Source organism: Pseudoliparis swirei, chromosome 6 (genome assembly GCF_029220125.1).
Source record: "Pseudoliparis swirei isolate HS2019 ecotype Mariana Trench chromosome 6, NWPU_hadal_v1, whole genome shotgun sequence".
Lineage (NCBI taxonomy): Eukaryota > Metazoa > Chordata > Actinopteri > Perciformes > Liparidae > Pseudoliparis > Pseudoliparis swirei.
In genome coordinates, this window is record NC_079393.1 from 15,908,758 (window position 1) to 15,928,359 (window position 19,602).

General features: G+C 43.9%; 1 protein-coding gene across 1 annotated transcript in view; it reads right to left on the minus strand.

Moving 5' to 3' along the window:
- Nucleotides 1-3,379: 3,379 nt before the first annotated feature.
- The window catches only part of wwox (WW domain containing oxidoreductase), a 128,751-nt gene continuing 112,528 nt past the window's right edge, over nt 3,380-19,602 (minus strand). The window contains exon 9 of the mRNA XM_056417465.1: nt 3,380-4,893. Coding sequence (XP_056273440.1) covers nt 4,702-4,893 — 192 coding nt within the window. The 3' untranslated portion in view covers nt 3,380-4,701. The remainder of the gene's footprint in view (nt 4,894-19,602) is intronic.

The window sequence follows — 19,602 nt, forward strand, 5'->3', positions numbered from 1 at the left end:
CCTTTACCTCTGCCTTGCTCTTTCTCTTTTCCTCACTCTTGTATTCCCCTAAAACATCCCTCCCTCTCTTTTCTCCTCCCTCTACAGTAGCTTTCCATGCTTCGCATTACTGGCGTAGTTGTCCCCACATTACCACCGTCTCGTCTTCTGTTTCCTCCTTATTGTTTTTCTATCCTCCATCCTGCTCTGCCCATACCTAGAGGTATTTTTTTCCAACATTCCTCGACTCCTCCTCCTCGACCCCTTGCTCCACTCACCTCCCTAGCTCTCCTCCCTCTTGATAGTGTGATGAATCTGTAGACGGGGGCTAATAATTGTACTTCAGCACAAGTGCTCATTTTTCTTTGTGTTTGAAAGCTGTGACAGGCAGGAGCTCTTTTTTCTCCACCCCCATCCTCTCTTTCTCTCTCTCTCTCTCTCTCTCTCTCTCCTCATACAATGGGTGAGTAAACTAACTCAAGGTTTACAAGGTCATGCTGTCTAGCGGTGAGGACACGCTGGGGATTTGGGGCTGGGAGGATTTCCTCAAAGGTGCCATGTCGAGACCTCAATAAAAACAGAAAAGTTATAGATTGCACAAGCAGATCTACAGGGGGAAATAAGTGCATTTGATAGTGAACAGGCTCACTGAATCACAGCGATCTGGATCCAAATGTTATCAATGCTGCCTCTTTGAAAAGAAGAAAAAGGGAAGTGGAGGGAAACGTCTCCTTGTAGCTTGTGCCAACAGCTCCAGCATCTTCACATTACACAATGTTCATCATTGGCAAAGACAAAACTAATTAAAAGGTTATACTTTCTTTCATATAAAACACCCACATCTTATTTGTAGTGTGCTTCTGAGCAGTGTGTTACTATTTTAGTGCTACTGGTTCGTTACATCTCAGAGAGAAATGCATCCGGCTCAGCGAGACGGGCCAGCCCGGCTGCTCTCGTATCCCTGTAAAGCCTCTCGCGCACGCACACACATATTCAAAAAAGACTACAACACAGGACTCATAGTATAACGATATTTTATTTGGACGAGCAGCCTTTTTTTTTTTAACGTATTAATTAAGTGCAAAGGGAGTCTGAGGAAAAATGAGCATTTTTTTTTCTATAAAACTCCAAGCACATGTGCATATATTGCAAAGAAAATAATATTTCCATCGACTCTGCAGTAACACTTTATGAAAATTGATCACAATATCATCCTCAAAAGAAAGAGGTGGAACGAGAGCACAGGGTAGGGAGGAGAACAGAGAGCAACACTTTATTGCCTGCTGTAGTTAGATGGTAAATTTCCTCCTGGCAGATATTTATTGAGTTAGTTGAGTCTAGAGAGAGCTTTAACATTGATTGTGATCATTAAATATATCCGCTAGAAATGGCAACATGGCATTCCCTCAGTCAATGGAGCCAATAGGAGTAGAACAAAGGCATAATCAAATCAATCCTCTCATAATTATTCTCTGAGAGCTGAAATTAATCACCAGAAGAAATAAAAACAATAATGGAAAATGAAATGGTCAGTCGTAAACAATTACGGCCAAAATTGAAATAAACTCTGTGAAGGGAAAAGAAATCAACTGTAAATCCAACTAATTAAAATAACATTCAAATGTATATTGGTTATTTGGTTTGCAGAGGCTTTCGGTTATTATATTGTCTTGTACTGTTATTATAAGAGTTAAAGTAACAGAGACATGAAGAGCGAAAGGCTGAACATGTGGGTGTATGTGTGTGTATTTGTGTGTGTGTGTGTGTGGGGACTGGGGGGGGGTCAAAGGATCAAGGTCCTACTCTTGTGAGAGCCGTGCTTCTCTCTCCCCCGTGCTCGCTGAGAGGAAGTGTAAGTTATCGATTAGCTATCAGATGATTCCGATAGGCCTGATCGATAGAACTTGGTATGAAAGCCAGGCAGGAACCTCCCTCTTCACTCAGGCACACACCCATGGATCGGCCACTGCAGTGCACAGACATCTGGTGTGTTTGTTCTCCTGAAGATCCTCCTTTGTGTCTTGAGTCCGCCCCTCCAATCGAAGGCTTCCTGAACCGCTGTTTTCTGTTTCCTACAGCTCCGCTTTCATAGAGATGTTGTTGATAAGCTAGACCCTCATTTATAGACACACATATATATATATATCTATATATATATACTGTATATATATATATAGATACATATATATCCACAACCCACCTTGCTCCTTTTACAGGAGGTGGAGGGGAGGAAAACATATTACAGAAAGCTCAGATGTTGAATCGCTCTCTTTAGAACCGTCACAGAAGCAGGTTGTGAGACATGGCAACACAATAACCATCCTAAAAAGTTATTCTGAAGAGAAATCATTTGAATAAAAGTGTGACACAATGCTGGAGTGAGACCCAACATGAGAGACCAGATGAGGCAGGAACTGTGTTTTAGTGTATCGAGTGGTAGCACCGCCTAAGCAGGAAGTCTGCAAATGGAAACAATAAACACACAGCAGGGCTGTAAGCCGCTGGGTCTCACAACAAGCAGAGGGAAACTAAACAGGCTAGAAACTTAGACAAATGTCAGTTTAAAGCTGAACCGGGCCGATCCTGTAGAACAGCACCGTGTTGTTTCACAGAGGTGTCAGGGTGAGGTGGTGCCCCATTAGTAAAGAAAAAGCAGGCACATTCTCAAGTGTGCCAAATGTTTTCATGGAGAGTTTACAGGAGATAGAAGAGACACGAATGAGCCAGAGCCTGAGCAGCACCACGGACAGCGACCGGTGGAATCCTTTGTTCTCATCAGAATGTTTAACATCTTAACAGCGCTGTAGCGAACCCTGTTGTTTACTTTTTGAGTGGCAAAATCACTCGCTGCGCAATAGATTAATGTGATTGTATTTAGGGATGACACCACCAGAGTGAACCTGGACAGAAAAATGTGCTGTTTCTCACTCAATATCCTGCCGGGTGTGTGTGTGTGTGTGTGTGTGTGTGTGTGCATGCTTTATCTCAGTTCCACGTGTGTCCTGTGCTGTGAAAGGACAGTGATAAGACACCTGTCGTCTGGGTACAGTATAGATTATGACAAGGCGGGACATCGGTATCAGTTTCTGGCTGTGTAAAGGCACATCATGTTTCTGACTGAATGTGTGTGAGTGTGTTGGAGGGAGAGAAAAAAAAGAGTCCGGTGAAAGACTGTATACAGAAGAAAAGGAATGATAAAAGACGTCCTAAATTGTTCAGCAGCTCTCTGTGTGTGTGTGTGGGGGGGGGGGGGGGGGGGGGGGGCTACAAGAAGAACAGCAGTTCTGCTGCTTTTCTGATTGGAGCAGTTCAATTCTGAAGGTCGTGTGGGGGCTCGGCGGGTTGACCGGTCTGAGCACAGGGGTTGGACAAGAAGCAAATGAACAAAGCAAAGAGAGAATGCTTTTTAAATTTATTTTATTAAATGTATCATCAAACACAGTGCCATGTTTTCTTCTAAAGAACTGCCCTACTCAGACTTCAGTGTTAGCTAGTTAGATATTTAAACTAATGGCCCCCAAATAAATGGATTTCCACTTTGTCTCAAAAATGATTTCACACAGATGTTTTTGTAAAACAGATTTGCATTAAATGTTCTTTCTCTTTTTGTTCTTACAGATATCATGACACTGGAATGCTGATGTTTCAAGAGCAACCTACGGCACCCGGACTGCCATAAAGCACAATGTCTCCAAAGCGTCCACACAGCAGCTTCAGGGCAACCAATCCACAGCCAACCCAAAGCCAGAGTTCAATATTTAAACAATGATGAAAAAACAACAGCAGGAGACTGAAATCACTCACATTCTTCTCCTCAAACAACAACAAGAGAAGAAACACAGAAATTAAAGATCCTGGACTGTGGAAATAAGATTCTCCACCATCTGTATTTGCTATTCAAATGGACTCGGATCTTCCCAAGAACAACTCCAAATTGTTATTTAGATTTTCCAGAGTATAGATTATTAATACGTAGGTTGATTCAAATAGCAAACATCAAACAGTATGATCTCCTCACCCCTTTAGCACATGCCCAGAAATCAGGATATTGTAAATACTGTACAGAAAACAAATAGGGACATTGATAAGAAATACGATTATTGCAGAATAATGTATATAGCCATGAGAATCATACCCAATGTGTTTATATATCCATGAGTGTCACATGCCCAGTACTCCTTATTTCTTTTATGCCCAAAAAGATTTAGCACAAGATGAACGCTCCCTCTGACGTCTACATAGAACTAGACGGGATCCTTTAATTTGGGAATTTAATTGCGATCACAGTATTCGCCATGGAGTGCACTATTACTGGAAACAGATGCATATGCCAGAGAGTATATGCTTATAAGGTAACCCTGTATTGCGAGATATGAAAGGTCACAGAGACAAACAGAGAAAGAACAAACATTAAAAGATCCCTGAATTCGTCCCAAATATTCTTCGTCCCCCACCTCCCATTGTAAACAACCACAGCAGAGCTGAACATAATTTAAACTTTAATTTATTCAGTCGAGTGTATATGAAATCCCCTCCTGTACTGTATGCGTCGTGTGTTTTAGCCCCCGTAGTGATGTTACATATCCAGATGGACTTGGCAGCTCCTTGTATTATGCAGTCAGAGGACAGTTTCAGACTGAACTGGACATCCCCGTGATCCACCATCTTTGATTCCTGTTTGGCGAGTCCACGTCTTCCTCGTCCTCCTCGTCCTCCTCTCTATCAGAGGGCCTGTATGCCTGCTGACCTCTCTGCAACCAGGCGCTCGCTCAGCTCCCACAGGCTGGCGGCGCTGCTCTGGTCCTGGGCCTGCATGGACGGCAGGCAGCGGAAGCAGTTGTTGAAGTACATGCCGCCCACCCCCTCCAGCTCCGGAGCGACGGCACAGTACACCGTGGTGGCCGCGCCTTGTTGCTGCGGACAGAGGAGCACACGGAAAGAGATGCGAGTTCAGCGGGCGACTCGCGAGACAACGAGACAGCATCGGCCTGCAGGAGGAGACGGCATACAGAGAGCCCGCTCACTGAGTCCTGTCCAGACGGGAGCAGAGAACGAACGGCGGACGCCGACCGCACCGCGACGTCCGCTTTGAGAAGCAGACATCGACACGCGCGCAGAAAGAGAGATCAACAGCGAGGAACAAAAGCACCCGCCGGCGCTCCCCTCTCCCTGCAGCCCATGGTGACTGGGTCATATTACCATGGGAACAGCATAACCCCTTCCTGTACATATATTTATATACATATATTTATTTATTTATTTCTCTACCCGGTGTGTACAGGACCTCTGGCGATATGAGACCATGAGAATGCTACAGATGTAAAGACTCACAGTGGAGAACATGAAAGTTACACCAGCTCATGTCTGGATGGGAATCACGAGGGAAACCACAGCCGTCACGTAGTTTAGTGTAAAAGAACCGGTTTTAATGCCATGGTTATGAACATGTATATTTTCACACGATGTGTATATGGGTTCAGCCAGGCGGTCATAGTTGAGGATACGTATTGAAACGATGCAAGTACACTTCTGTACCTGTTTGGGCTAGAAGTTGGTTATAGATCAGCATTATTTTCACAAACAATAGACAAACATGCTCACGCACACACACACACACACACGGCTTTCCCTCTGGCTCTCTCAGTAAGTCCTCTCATTGTTTAGGCAAGTTTAAATCTGAAGATCACTCAAGTCTCCACTCAGAATTATACTCTGCTTCATGTCTTCTCAAGCTGAGACGCACTAGAGAAGTAAAACAGTCTTTGAACGCAACCTGCTCAGTTCTCTAATACACTCTGTCCCATCAGTCAGTAATTAGTAGGGATATTCGTAGAGGAGGGAAATGTATGTGACATTTGAAAATGAAAGTTGAAACTGCAGCAGAATAAACACGTCAGAGAGAATTACACACATAGCCCAGCTGCTCAAAGAGGGATCTTTCATGTTGCAGCTCGGGCTAAAAGCTGCCGTGACAGCTTCCCCGCGAACTCCGGGCCTGGAGACGACTTCTATACGGCCACATGAAATGGCTCGCCTCTTTATCTCCCAATGAGAGGCAGCAAAAGTGAGATGGAGGGCAGAGAGAGTGAGAGGGATCACTGGTGTGGAGGCTAAGGACTAATGTTTAGCACCGCACTGGCAAACAGTGAGACGGCCTCATATACGCAGGAGTCAGACATGAGCGAGACACACACACATGATGGAGCCACACGACATGCCAACTGTTTGATGAGCTTCTTTCAGCAGCTGTGAGACAAACAGACATGAAGTGGAACGACCCATCCAAGTCTAAAGCATCCACACCGTCACATGCGATACAAGAATATGCACAGAAATGTCAATTGCAATGAATGAAATCCACACACCAACCAGATTCTCAGAAATATGTTTTCCCGTCAACACACACACAGACACACAACCCCCTCTAAGCTCGAAGTAAACTTCCCGCAGGAGGAGCCCCGGTGTGTCACGCCGCCGCAGCAGACTGAGTGTGTTTGAGGTGCGGTGTGACGGGAGAGCTGGTAAACAGCAGATGAAAAGGCAGCATCTCTCTGTGCGTCTCGCCTGCCACCGGGCCGATAACGTCATCCACATCACATGCCGCCATATCAAAGGCAGACAAATGCCAAGCAGTGTCTCGGAGTCGCAGGTTCACACGCGCTCAGTTTAACTACCGTTTCTCAGTAGCCATAAAAGTTAAAAAAGAAGAAGAAAGTAACAGTTCAGTTAGCGGTGCATGGAGCAGTCCATCCAGCCATGTGCTATCTTATTGGTGTTTAGCTCATCCCCCTCACCACTTGACCCTCTGACCTCTGGAGAAGATAAGGCTGATGAGATTAGGCATTAACATTCTCAACCACCCACCACAGCCATCTATCATTGTGTGTGTGTGCGGGTGTGCAAGTGTGAGTGTGTGTGGTAGTGAGAAAGAGAACAAGAGGGGGTGCAACAACCGTAATACACTTACATTACACAATTGGACATACACACATACAGTCTCCATACGTGCATGCCTGAACACGAGCATGCGCCAGCACACGAGCACGAACTGATACGCAAATTAAAATGTGGGACAATCTATATGAAAGGTAATATCACTGAACTAGTGTGCATCATACACATCTGTGGTGTAATAGCCATTTCTAACCCATGTCGAACTGTAGATTATGCTCGTACATTTAGCTGTCTACCAACTGATGGGTTTTGCTGTATGTCTTTCTATCTTCTGCAACTAAATGTGAATCATGCCCTTGTGTACATCGTACAGTAGAGAGTTGTTCTCGACCACCCAGAGCTGTAGACTTTGACAAAAACATTCACGGTTCAAACTGCATAACTCAATGATAATATGTCACAATTTGCCATGTTGCAGGTTAGGGAAAAGGTTTTGTAGCTGTACTAAATAAAGTGCATTTATTTAATAATTGTGAATACATTTATGATTGTTGGGTAGCCCTGCCAATTGCTGTGCAATCGGCCTATTCAGAAAGCCAGTCAAACGGATGCACATGTCCATGTATAGCTATTTCTTCTTATTCTTTCAAAGATCCAACACATGACATTGGGCTCAGCTGTGTACAACATTAATTAAACATGCAATTAATTAGTACAGTCTATATTCAGAGAGACTCTGAGAGACTCCAATGAAGACTTCAGACTTGACCAAATCTTTTTGGAATTCCTTAAGACTTAGCTTGAACATTCCCTCAAAAAGAAAAAACAGCTCTTCTTCTTTCACTCTGCGTTTGGGAGGGCAGCAGGTGGGACAGATGACATGCGCCAAAACACACCTAAATCCAAAATGATCCTTTATGCTAAAAATTAAAGAAAAAAACCAGACGTGACCACAGCAATATGCCAAACCAAAGGAGCAGAACAGTTATTCTGCGTGTAACTGCTTTTGTGGGTAACACAAACACCCAAATGCTGACAAAACACACCCTGCAATAACTGTAGATAAGCAGCGATGAGCCTGCACTTAGCCTGGGATCCACTTCAACGGCTCTGGAACTATTCTGGGATCAGATCCAAGTCTTCCAATCTCAGTATTGACTCAATACCCATGGATCTCATGGACTCGCAATAGAAATGTCCTTGTACAGTGTTACGCAATAACCAGTTGCTGAAAACTCCTTATTGAGCGTATTCAAAAGCAAAAAGGGTACGTGGGGAGATGTGATGTTGTTGATGAACAGTATTGTTACTTTGCCGTGTTCTGTTCTGTGTCTTCATAATACAAGTTGTACTCAACCGTATGAGCTGTTTCTGACCCTATGCATGTGACCCTTCACCCTCACATCTGTAGTTATGACATTGACCTTTCCCTCTGACCTGGATGTAAATAAACCCAGTACTGTAGAGCAGTCTGTTTTTGGCCCGTCCCTGTACATACGAACATGTAAATACAAACAGCTATGCATGCTGAAAACCTAGCAATTCTTTCAGGTACTTTTATAATCCCCAAATTCTCATATGGCATGTGCTGGAAAAAAAAGAACGAATAATTTAAAAAGAAAAAAAATTAAAGCAAAAAAAAAAAGAACGCAAAAAGTTTAAATCAAATGAGTTGATAAAATTGTCAGACAATATCCTCTCATGGACAGTGTGTGTAGAGTCTTCCTGTTTTCTTACTCCTGTGGGTGGTTCTCTTCCTTTGCCTGTCTGTGTTTCTGCTCACCATCTGTGTCAGTTGTTGTCAGTTGGCATTGTTACAGCAGCGAGGGTTGAGGCAGAGCACCGAGAGGGGGAGTGTGCACCAGCTGACCTGTGTGATGGCTCTCCAGCAGTGCTCCATGTTGGCAAAGCTATCTATGCCTGGGACACAATTTGAGAAGTTCAGCTCCTGGCATGAACCACCACTCATTACAGCACATGTCCATGCTCGACATGTGACGGCCAGCTGGATGTGCAGCAGCTCAAAAAGAAAGTTTAGGCTGGAACCCAAAAACATTTTTTTAAATAATTGTTTGTGGCCTATTTGAATTTTGGCAAGCTGTCAATCAAAGACAAGTGACCTCCTTTGATGTGTATACCCACTGTGTAGTTTTGAAAGGTGAACGATTTCTCAGCATTTGATTGCAGATACTATTTTACCCCTGAAAAAGTCACATTTTATGACACCAGTGAACTATAGATCTTTCTCTCATCTATAAGTGGTAAAATACTTGAATTCAAAACATACTTGATGAAGAAAACCAGTTTCCTATGTAATACGGCTACATCATGCATTTGGAAAGTATTTCCTGTCTTGTATCTGCAGAAAAGGGATCAGGAGTGCCGTGTTTGCCTCAGCCCTCTGCCTGGCCTCGTGGACGAGCTATGCTGGAAGTGGGATTGCAAAGGGATTCTGATTCTGTTACAGCCTGTGTGATGTTTCAAATTGATGGAGGTGTCTGATTTTTAATCTGTGCTAAAGATATTTTACATTTAATAAATAACCATTGAAATCAAAAACTTCCTCTGTGTGCAGTTTTTCTGTGACCGTGTGTGTGTGTGCAGAGCCGTCTTTGCCCCACGGTAATCTCTGCGAGCCGACAGCTCAGCTGAGCGTGCCGGGCCCAGCTGTAGAAGGAATCCTGGGTAACGTGGTCCCATCAGATAAACAACCTGTCCCCCCATTCAGCTTGACCACTCAACCAACAGGAGAGTAGATTGGCACCTTAAACACCTCAGCGCACACTTCAGAAAGTACCCTGACACACCCCCCCGAGACTGGGCTGACCTCTGTCACCCTTACTGACGTAGGCCAAAGATCACAGGAGACATAAGCCAGTAACGGCGCCGTGCGTCTTTTCAGTTTCAGCATGATCAAATAATCCACAAGCACTCAACAGATGATTCACCGCTCCACATCCAACAGCACTGAATAAAAGCTAAGGCCTTTATTGGAGTGGGAGCCATGTCCATCATCTGACTGAGAGCTTGTTTAGACCCTCACATTGTGACCAGCTCTCCTCATCATGGGTCTCCCCAGTGATTAGTCTAGCCCTGGTCATCTGTATGGACTAAACTCTGTTTCATACCCTCCATTAGCTCAGTGGCGGATGGCTAATACTTACCTACAGGCAGTTTTCTCCCCTGAGGGGCATTAGGCGTAGGATGGAAGGACACGCCTCCTTTTCTATCTGTTCCTTCATCATGCCCGCTCAATCTCTTTCAGGCTGTCAACCTTGCCCCCTGCTCCTTCCTTAGCCCGGTTCTTTTCCATCAACCCTCCTCAGATCCCTTTTCCCCTGCAGCCCCATCCCCCTCCGGCCTCATAAGTTACAGGACCGGGCATGGTGTAGCCCCGGTCTCATGGGTAAACGGTCATAGGAACGCCTCTTGGAGGTAAATGGATCTTTTTCCCTGGAGTCCCAGATCACAGATGAGCCCTGTTGACATTCCTCTTTCTATTTAAGCAAGGAGAGTGATGTTGTAGAAGATGAGAAGGCAGAGAAAGAAAGGAGTGGAGGAATAAACTATGTAGGAGTGACAGGAACCCAACACAAAGCACAAGAGAACCCCCCTGCGCTATTTCTCTCTCTCTTTCTCTCTGTGGCCATCCCTTTACCCCTTTTGCACCAGATAAGATCAACCGAGTGTCAGTCATCAACAGCCTCCTGTCCCATTGTGATTGTTCATCTGTTTGTGTGGGTGTGTGTGGGTGTTTGTGTGTGTGTAGGTGTGTGTGTACGTGTGCAGGTGTGTTTGTGTGTGTGTGTGTGTGAAAATGTGCAGTCCAATGCGACATCGCTGCATACATTTAATGCCTGCACGTTCGAGGGAACAATAGAAGAGAAAGTGAGGAACGAGGTGCAGGGGATGCAAAGGACAAGAGGTAGAGGAGGAGGGAATGCATAAAGATGAGAGGAGGGACAAGAGGAGCATAGAAGGAAACGAAGGAAAGGAGCTGGCGAGGGACCTAGGACACAAAGCATTCAAGGGGAAAACGACAAGGAGTCAGAAGGACTTGCGCAACGACTGTGAAACTATCTCATTTTTATCTGGCGAGAGGACTTCCGAAGTGATCCGCACAACCTAATTATTTTCCCCTAATAAAAGCAACATATGCTAAGACAATAAAAGGCCTTATTGGACACCTATTCATTAAAGAGGAGCAGTAAAAGGAGCAGGACTCTGGCACAGGGATGAGCTTTTAAAAGGGCTTTTCTCTGGTTGGAAATGGCCTTAGTCTTCCTTTAGCATGCCCATTTGGGTGCATAGCCCATCATAAAATATCTGAATTATACATGAAGAGGCCTGGCTGCTTTATTGGCTGTGATCGTTTTTTTTCATTCTCATCTGATTGCGTCAGTGCACGATACCTCAACGTTTGAACCAAATCACTTGTGGATCTCATCTGCGGTTAAGAACACAAGAGTCTGATCGAAGAAATGCTCAGAAGTCAATATTGGTAACGACAACCATTCAGCTGCAGTAAGATAACCCATAATTCACAAAAGTTGGTCAACTTAGTAAAACACCTGGTTGAAATAACGCATGCTGGTGACTCAAGTCTGACAGTCTGACACAGTGAAGTCATTATTCCATATGGTCAATGTACTGTAAGTGTCAGTAGGTTTCTATTACGAGCATAGCAAAGCTGTCTGTGTGTCGCTGTGTGAGTGTGTGATGGGCTGCTGTAATAGGGCCACACACAGGTGTGTGTATGTTCACCTCCTCACTGATGCACCAGCTAATTGGTCTCCTGCGGCAACCTGACATATTCACACACTCAAACTCTCGAACACACAAACATTTTCAGGTGTGCACATACTAAAAACACACACACACACACACTGTCGTGTGCAATTGTTACATTCACTCATGTGTACAGAGTTTGTAAATAAGCACACATGTGCATACACAACAATGCATGTGTCCACATGCACAGGCAACCCGCAGAGTGCATTTTCCAAATGAACTCATTATCACAATACTGACTCCAAGTGACGACTGACACCGTCACAAACTGAACTGTACACGCATATATACGGTAAAGTACTTTAAAAGAAAGAACAACAATGACCAGACATAATACTGTAATACACAATCTATGAAATAAAATATATCCAAGAGCCAAACCTGTGATGATCACCTTCACTTCCAGAGCAGACCATTACTGCGAATACTATCCCAAAATGTGGGAAAGAAACTTTTGTAAGTAAAGGAAATGTATTTTTATTCAAATGACTGACATGGCTGGTAAATAACTGTGGATGATAAGTAGTATTGTCCCACTGAATGCACAGAAAGTGTGTTACAGTTGCTAATAAAAATGTGTCCTCATTGGCTATATGTTTTATTTTTCTTTCATCATAATCTGCTAATCTTAAATTCCTCTTCCTCTTTGGCTGTAGTAGGAAATAAAAAATAAATCAGTTCACATTGTCTATCCTGCTCATAACAACCCCCCCCCCCCCCCTTCCCTCGTGGTGGAGGTCGTGAGAGGGATGTTCTGTTTTAAATAAGAAGGCAGCGCTGGCCCATTAAACTCTGATAGTAATGATATTAATTTGGCAGGAACGTGTCATTTTCACAGGAGAGCAACTAGCTGAACTGTCATTACGCACACACTTACACACACACTTACACACACAGGCAAGGCTTTCTTTCTCATTCACACCGTCTCTTCTTACACATGCACAATCTCTCTCTCTCTCTTGCCCCCCCGCCCCCCCCCCCCTCTCTCTCTCACTTTCTTTCTCCCTCTCCCTCTCACACACACTCCAACCAGGAACATGTCACAGGAGAGCAGCTAGCGGTAACATTATGAGAGAGTCGGGGAGATCTGCTAATGGGATAGATTAGTGTGTCCTTGGTCACAACGGCTACAATGAAGTGACTGGAGCTGTGACTTATATCCACGTCCTCCCTCTTCACCCCCTTTTTAACCTCCTCTATAGCACTTTCTCCGGCTTCTCTTCCTCTGACCCCTTCTTCCACTCTTCCTTCTGACACTTCAGAGCTTCACATTTATTTTTCTCTTTAGCCTCTATGGGGAAGACTTGTCATCAGCAGGTTTATGAATGGGCGCTGGACACTTCATCAGAACAGAAGCTGCAGAGCAGTGACACATTACTTACATTGTTTTCTTTCCTTTTCCATTCATAGATCTTTGTTAATGGGGCCTAATGAGCAGCAAGGACCTTCCTAATCAATACATGAATAAAAGTGATGGCAATCACAAAGTGTTAGTTACATGCTGAATGAAAATCTGTTACAATCAACAGGATTGCAGTAAATGTTTTTATTATGAAGTATCTTTTATATTGTTAGTCACATTTCAGTTGAATAGATTTCAGATTTACTTTTGTTGACATCTATTGCAGACGTTTGGGTGTGGTCGTGTGTGTGTGTGTGTGTGTGTGTGTGTAAGTGAGAAAACCTGAGAATGAGAGGAGATTGGTCATTTAAATGAAAGAACACATGGTCTCAAGGAAAAATTTGTCATTATTAATAAGAAAACTAAGAAAGCAATAAAGTTACTCTTGGGGCAAAATCCCCAAAGGACTGCAGAGTGCAAGCTGCACGCCTCTGAACGTTGACCTTTACTTGTTCTAAATAATGTAGGCTGCTGTTATCCCGACCAATGAACAGTCAAGGTGGGTTCCTTTAGCTTTAAATGCCTTTTGCGTCTCTGCATGAGAGAGTTTCCCATCAATGATGTCTTCAATAGGTAGGATTGGTATCAATGAGAAAAAGGAAGACTACTACAGCAAAAACATTCACATATGATAACAATATTTTTCTCTGTGTGATCATTTAAGGTCTGTATTTGAGTAACTCTGTTGCACTTATCAGACTATGACACTGATTAGATCTGTTTATTGCCTGTCCCTATAAAACTGCTAATAAATAAATAATGTGTGAGTATATACAGGACTGTCTCAGAAAATTAGAATATTGTGATAAAGTTCTTTATTTTCTGTAATGCAATTAAAAAAACAAAAATGTCATGCATTCTGGATTCATTACAAATCAACTGAAATATTGCAAGCCTTTTATTCTTTTAATATTGCTGATTATGGCTTACAGCTTAAGAAAACTCAAATATCCTATCTCTAAATATTAGAATATCATGAAAAAGTATACTAAAAGATATTAAACAAATCACTTGAATTGTCTAATTAACTCAGGAAACACCTGCAGGTGTTTCCTGAGTTAATTAGACAATTCAAGCTGTTATAAATCTTTTTTATACTTGGTCTGATATTCTAATATTTAGAGATAGGATATTTGAGTTTTCTTAAGCTGTAAGCCATAATCAGCAATAAATCAGAATAAAAGGCTTGCAATATTTCAGTTGATTTGTAATGAATCCAGAATGCATGACATTTTTGTTTTTTTTATTGCATTACAGAAAATAAAGAACTTCATCACAATATTCTAATTTTCTGAGACAGTCCTGTATATGACACCCAAACATGTGACATGTGCATGCTTACGTACATTCAAACACACATTGAGCCTCAAAGAAGTAAAAAACCCACAGAGTGCCACCGCATTGTGCAGGAGAACACACTGGATGTATTTACCTATTTGTATTGGTATGCTGATCCATGTACGTGTGTGTGTGTGTGTGTGTGTGTGTGTATTTGAGCGTGTGTTTCCCAATATGCCCCTGTGGGCATGTTGTGTATGGGTGTGTGTGTGTTTCCTTGTGTGTCCACGCTGACCCCATCTCGGTGCTCCTGACCGGTTGAATGCGGGCTGCATAAATTAGTGCTGATGCTCTGCGATGTAATTATGCTGCTGTCACTACTGCCCCTCTACTCAAATTCATTTTAATAAAGTTGGTCTCCAAGGTTACCGACCAGGGGTCACCTTCGATGTCAGCCCCTATGGATCGCGCCCAAAGAACATTCTGAAAGTCTGCGGTCGGACTACGTTAACACCTTTGCACGACAGCCTGAACCCCCATATCAAAACACACACCTACAACTGACTTACTCAGGATGGAGAGAGGCAGGTGGCAGAAAGGAGCGGGAAGGAAACAAGAGTGAAGGAAATGAAGAGGTGGTACACAGCGAGAGAACACTGTTAAAATGGAAAAGTAAAATAGAAAATGGGGGGTGGGGAGGAGAGAGAGCGAAGGTGTGAGAGGGTGATAAGAGAAAAGTGGGAGAATAAAGGAAGGAATAAAATGAGACCAAAAGGGTAAAAGGAGAGGAGGGGGACAAGGGTAGAGGGACAAGGAGAGGGCGAGGGAGTGTCTCTCTTGGGCAGATGGCGGGGTGTATTCTCATTTGTCCTGCTACAGTGTGTGTGTGTGTGGTTACACTAACCTCCAGGGCAGAGCTGCAGCACAGAACACGCTCTCAATTAGCCAGAAACACAGACCTGCACACACAGCTGGCACGGCTCTGTCTCTGCACATCAAATAGTTAAACACACAGGAACAGCTGTATGAAACCCCAGATTGATAAATCCGAGATTATTTTATACTTATTTAGGATTGGGTTGTTGTGCTTCATGACAGTCGAGGTTATGGGGTGTTGTTCCTGATCCGATGTGAGGTCCCGGGACGGGGTGTCATGTACACACTTGTAAAGCCCTCTGAGGCAAATTTGTAATTTTCTATTCTGGGCTAAACAAAATAAACAGAATGTACCTTCAGCTTTACCAGTCATGCTTGAAGTGATTGAGACAAATACGCCATCAGCAAATATGTTTGCATAGAAAAATTATATATATATATATATACATATATAAACCAGGTTTCTTGTGAGAAATTGTGATGAAAAATTAGTCTGTTGGATGTTCTCGGTGTAATTGAAAATCTAAATGGACAAATGCCGAGCCTTTTACGCTGTATTCATCCTTTTATCAAGTTGTATAATGCTTTTCACAGGTTTTAATGTTTTTAACTTGTTTTACTACATTTCTTCTACTTGCTGTCATAAGTACAGTGGGATATGCTCAGTTTAACATGCATTATAGATAACAGGTTATATTATATAAATGGCAAACAAACAATTCTGTTCTTAAATCAGATAAAGGTTTTGCTGCTTGTTACTGATATAAAGTCATCATCTTCTTCTCTGACTGCACATGTTTCAAGTTGGATGCTACGAATATTGAAATCTCAGATTGCGACCGACCGTTTTCTCTCTCCCTTTGGTCCGCTATCATTCAGTGTGTGAGGAGCTTTAGCCCGGCCGTGTGGGCCGGGGTGACTTTGAGTGCCCGTGTAATAGTTACGGCAGCACGCTTTGTTAGCTGCAGGTAATTTATGGTGGAACTGGCCTGATAGTCGGATACGATCGACTGCCCCGACTGTCTTTACCAGCCGGCCCCAAAGACACAGGGGGAGTCTAAGAAAGAGACCCGGAGGGAGAGAAGACGATTGTAGGGGGCAGGGCCACTTAAACTCTTGCTACAGTATGGAAGAATTCAGATTTACACTAAAAGATGCAGAGAAATAATAAAGCAAGAATGAGTGTGACAAAAGCTCGCAGAGGAATGAGTAATGCAGGTGAAATGAGGGTGAGAGAAATGAAAGAGTTGCAGAGCAGTTAAGTTCTCAACATCTCTCTCGAGGTGTGCTGAGAATTAGATTGCATTAAAGACTGACAGTCCATTCATCTGAACCATAACAAGAAGGAACATTTAGTTAATTGAATGATTAATAAATTCAGCTCAGTCACACTATTTCACTCTGGTGTTGGCTTTGGATAAAAATGTCTGCCAAATGGGAGACGTCATATATCACTTGTTTGAAACCCTTTGCCCCAACTTCAATATAACTTCAACTCGTCCAGCTGTGTATAGAGTGTGAGGCCGATCCAGCAGCAGCAGTGTGACTCGTTTAACCTTGTGCTCTGATCGCCTGTCTGTCTTCCCCTCTGTTGCATCAGAAGATTGTGTTTCGGCATGCGAGGGTTTTTCATTTTGTTGCTGGCTCATCATTTTCTGTGACGCGAGTCCTTCAACTCAAACTAAACTGCAACTGGAGAGCCAACGAATGCCTGTCTTGAACAGACGCACCAGCCTCCACACCCACTTCTTGACACCTTCCATCCCTTAATAAAGACAGGCACAGAACCATGCTCTACATATACCTTTGTTTCACCCCCCTCCCCTAATCCAGTTAGGCAGGAACATCCTCGCCCTTCACTCTCCTCCGCCGTACCTCTTCCTCCAGGATGGGCTCGTCTATTACAGTCAGTCAGGCCAACCAGGTCCCTGACTGCTGTCCTCCTTTCATCGCCCTTCTTCAAACAGAATGAGAATACTTTCACAACGCTGGGCGAGTGACAGGTTGAGGAGTCAGGCCCGTGATATGGACGGTCACTTTGTCCTGTTTAAATACACTAATGGAGGATAAGAGGCCCGTCACAGGCACAGGTGGAGATGGGGCGGGACAGAAGACACAGACACTCATCTTTAATAATGGCCGATTTGTGGATGAAGAGACAAGGATGTGTATTACATCAGATAGCAGAGGATTTTGTACCTGCAGTCTCTTTCACCTTTAAAAGACTGATTTTGCATCCCCTCCGTGGATGATGATGTGAAGTAAAACTAAATTCAATCCTTGTTTGCCGTAAGAGAACGAAACAGTTTCTTAGTTAGCCACAGCACAACTGACTGATGTTCTCAAACACAAGAGTCCGAGAACAGTGTTTCTCTTATTCCTTGGTGGACCACTCCAATTTCCGTGTTACATTAACACACAAATCACTGGCGAACACACACACAGACAAGCACACACGCTGAATCCCGGCGTACACACCCAGTCGGCAGCCTTTTGGATAGATGGCACCTGCATACAAGAGGAGGGGGCACACACGTAGGATTGGAGAGTGGAGGGGGGTGCGTTGTGGGGGCGGGGTGGGGGCCAGTCCCTAAATAGGATTGTGTAGGAAGCAGGGCAAGCTAAATAGGATTGTAATGTACAGGAAGGGATGTATAAATAGGATATGAGAGTCAGAGCTGTGTTCTCACTAGTTCCACGTCCCTGTAGTATAACAGTTCTCGTGGACTAGCTTGCCCTGTGTACGCATGCATGTGTGTGTGTGTGTGTGTGTGTGTGTGTGTGTGTGTGTGTGTGTGTGTAAAGGCCATTAGTGTGGAGGCTAATCTTGAGGCACCTGTCTCCTCAGGCAGCATGTGACCTCCACTAGCTAGGTTCACCCATGTTTGTCCTCCCATTTCTCATCTCCTCCCCCTCCTTCCTCTCCTCCTCCTTCTTTCCCTTCACCTCAATCCTCACATCGCTTTCATTTTTAATTTCTTCTAGCTTTGCTTTTCCCTTTTCATAAATGAGAACGGGTGTGTTGTGCTTCTCTTTCTTACCGCTGGCCCTGTTTGAACAGGTAACCCGTGGCTCCGAGCCTGCTCCCTCCTGCAAGAGAGGTCGGCGGTGAAAGCTCCGTCTCTCTCTCCCTTTCTACTTTTGGGGTCAGTGGGCTTTGGGAGCTGTCAGCTCAGTGCTGGTGTCTACTGGCTGACGGACTACGGTCAAAGGTCAGAGGTCAGGAGTTAGAGGTCAGGATGTGACCCTAAAGACAAACCCCCCCCCGAAAGAGCCTGTCATTCTCCACACAGGGGGTAATGAAGTGTGCGCATACATACAGCGTGTGCACGGAAGTGTTTGGATCTCTCATATTTACACGTTGCTGCCCTCTCTCTCTTTTGCATGGACTTGCACCTGACCTCAACGTACAGTGCGTGTGTCTGTAGTACGATGTGATGTGTGAGACGTGTCATGTTCGCGTGGCATGCATCTATTAGCCTGTTTATGGTTGCTTGTCAGAGCAGCTCCTCTCCTACACTCACGATTACATTACGAACCCCTTTACACGGCCAAGGTCACAATGAAGACATCATCTTCTCCATGAGCCAAGGCAACAACGCATACGAAACTGACAAAGAGACAGGCAGTTAGTCACACGCAGTGAGCAATATATACATACTCCCATACAGCCATATCATCATATTTTAAGCGCCAAGGTAACGGTGTATGTTTGCGTGTGTGGCCCAGGAGAGCCGCTGCCTCCTCATACAGGTAATGGATGGGAGGACTGAAAGAGACTGAGGGGAATTAAGATAAACACACTCTGATAAAACTAACCTGCCCGGCCGGCCCGCTGTCTGTTTACAACGAATTAAAACATATCACATATGCTGCATGCACACACAAGCAGGCAAGCATGAGCACATAAACATAGTTCACACTTAGGGTTTTATGATGGATTTATAAATAAAGGCAGGCTTAAACAGTGGAATAAATGTTTGGACAGTGGTGGCTCTTTGAGTAATTGATCTATGAATCACACACAAGAGATCTTGTAAATTATGAGGACAAATAAACCCTCCATATATCAGGCCCCTATTATAAAATGTTAAGCAGATTTAAACAGATAGAAATGTATCTGCTTAGACAAGGGCATTTCATTTTTGCTCGAAGGTGTCCTGCATACAGATTACTGACCGGGCGACAATCTTATTCTGGGTCCACAGCCAAGCCCGGGTCAGAGGAAGAATGAAATTGCTCCCAAACACATCCTGGAGTAATAGCAGGTGAAAGAGCCCTCACTGTCACGCCACTGTCAACTGTAGATGTTAAGAACTCTTACATAAAACAGATTTATGCTCATTACATACTGAGTATTTCAGAATGTAATGTTATTATCA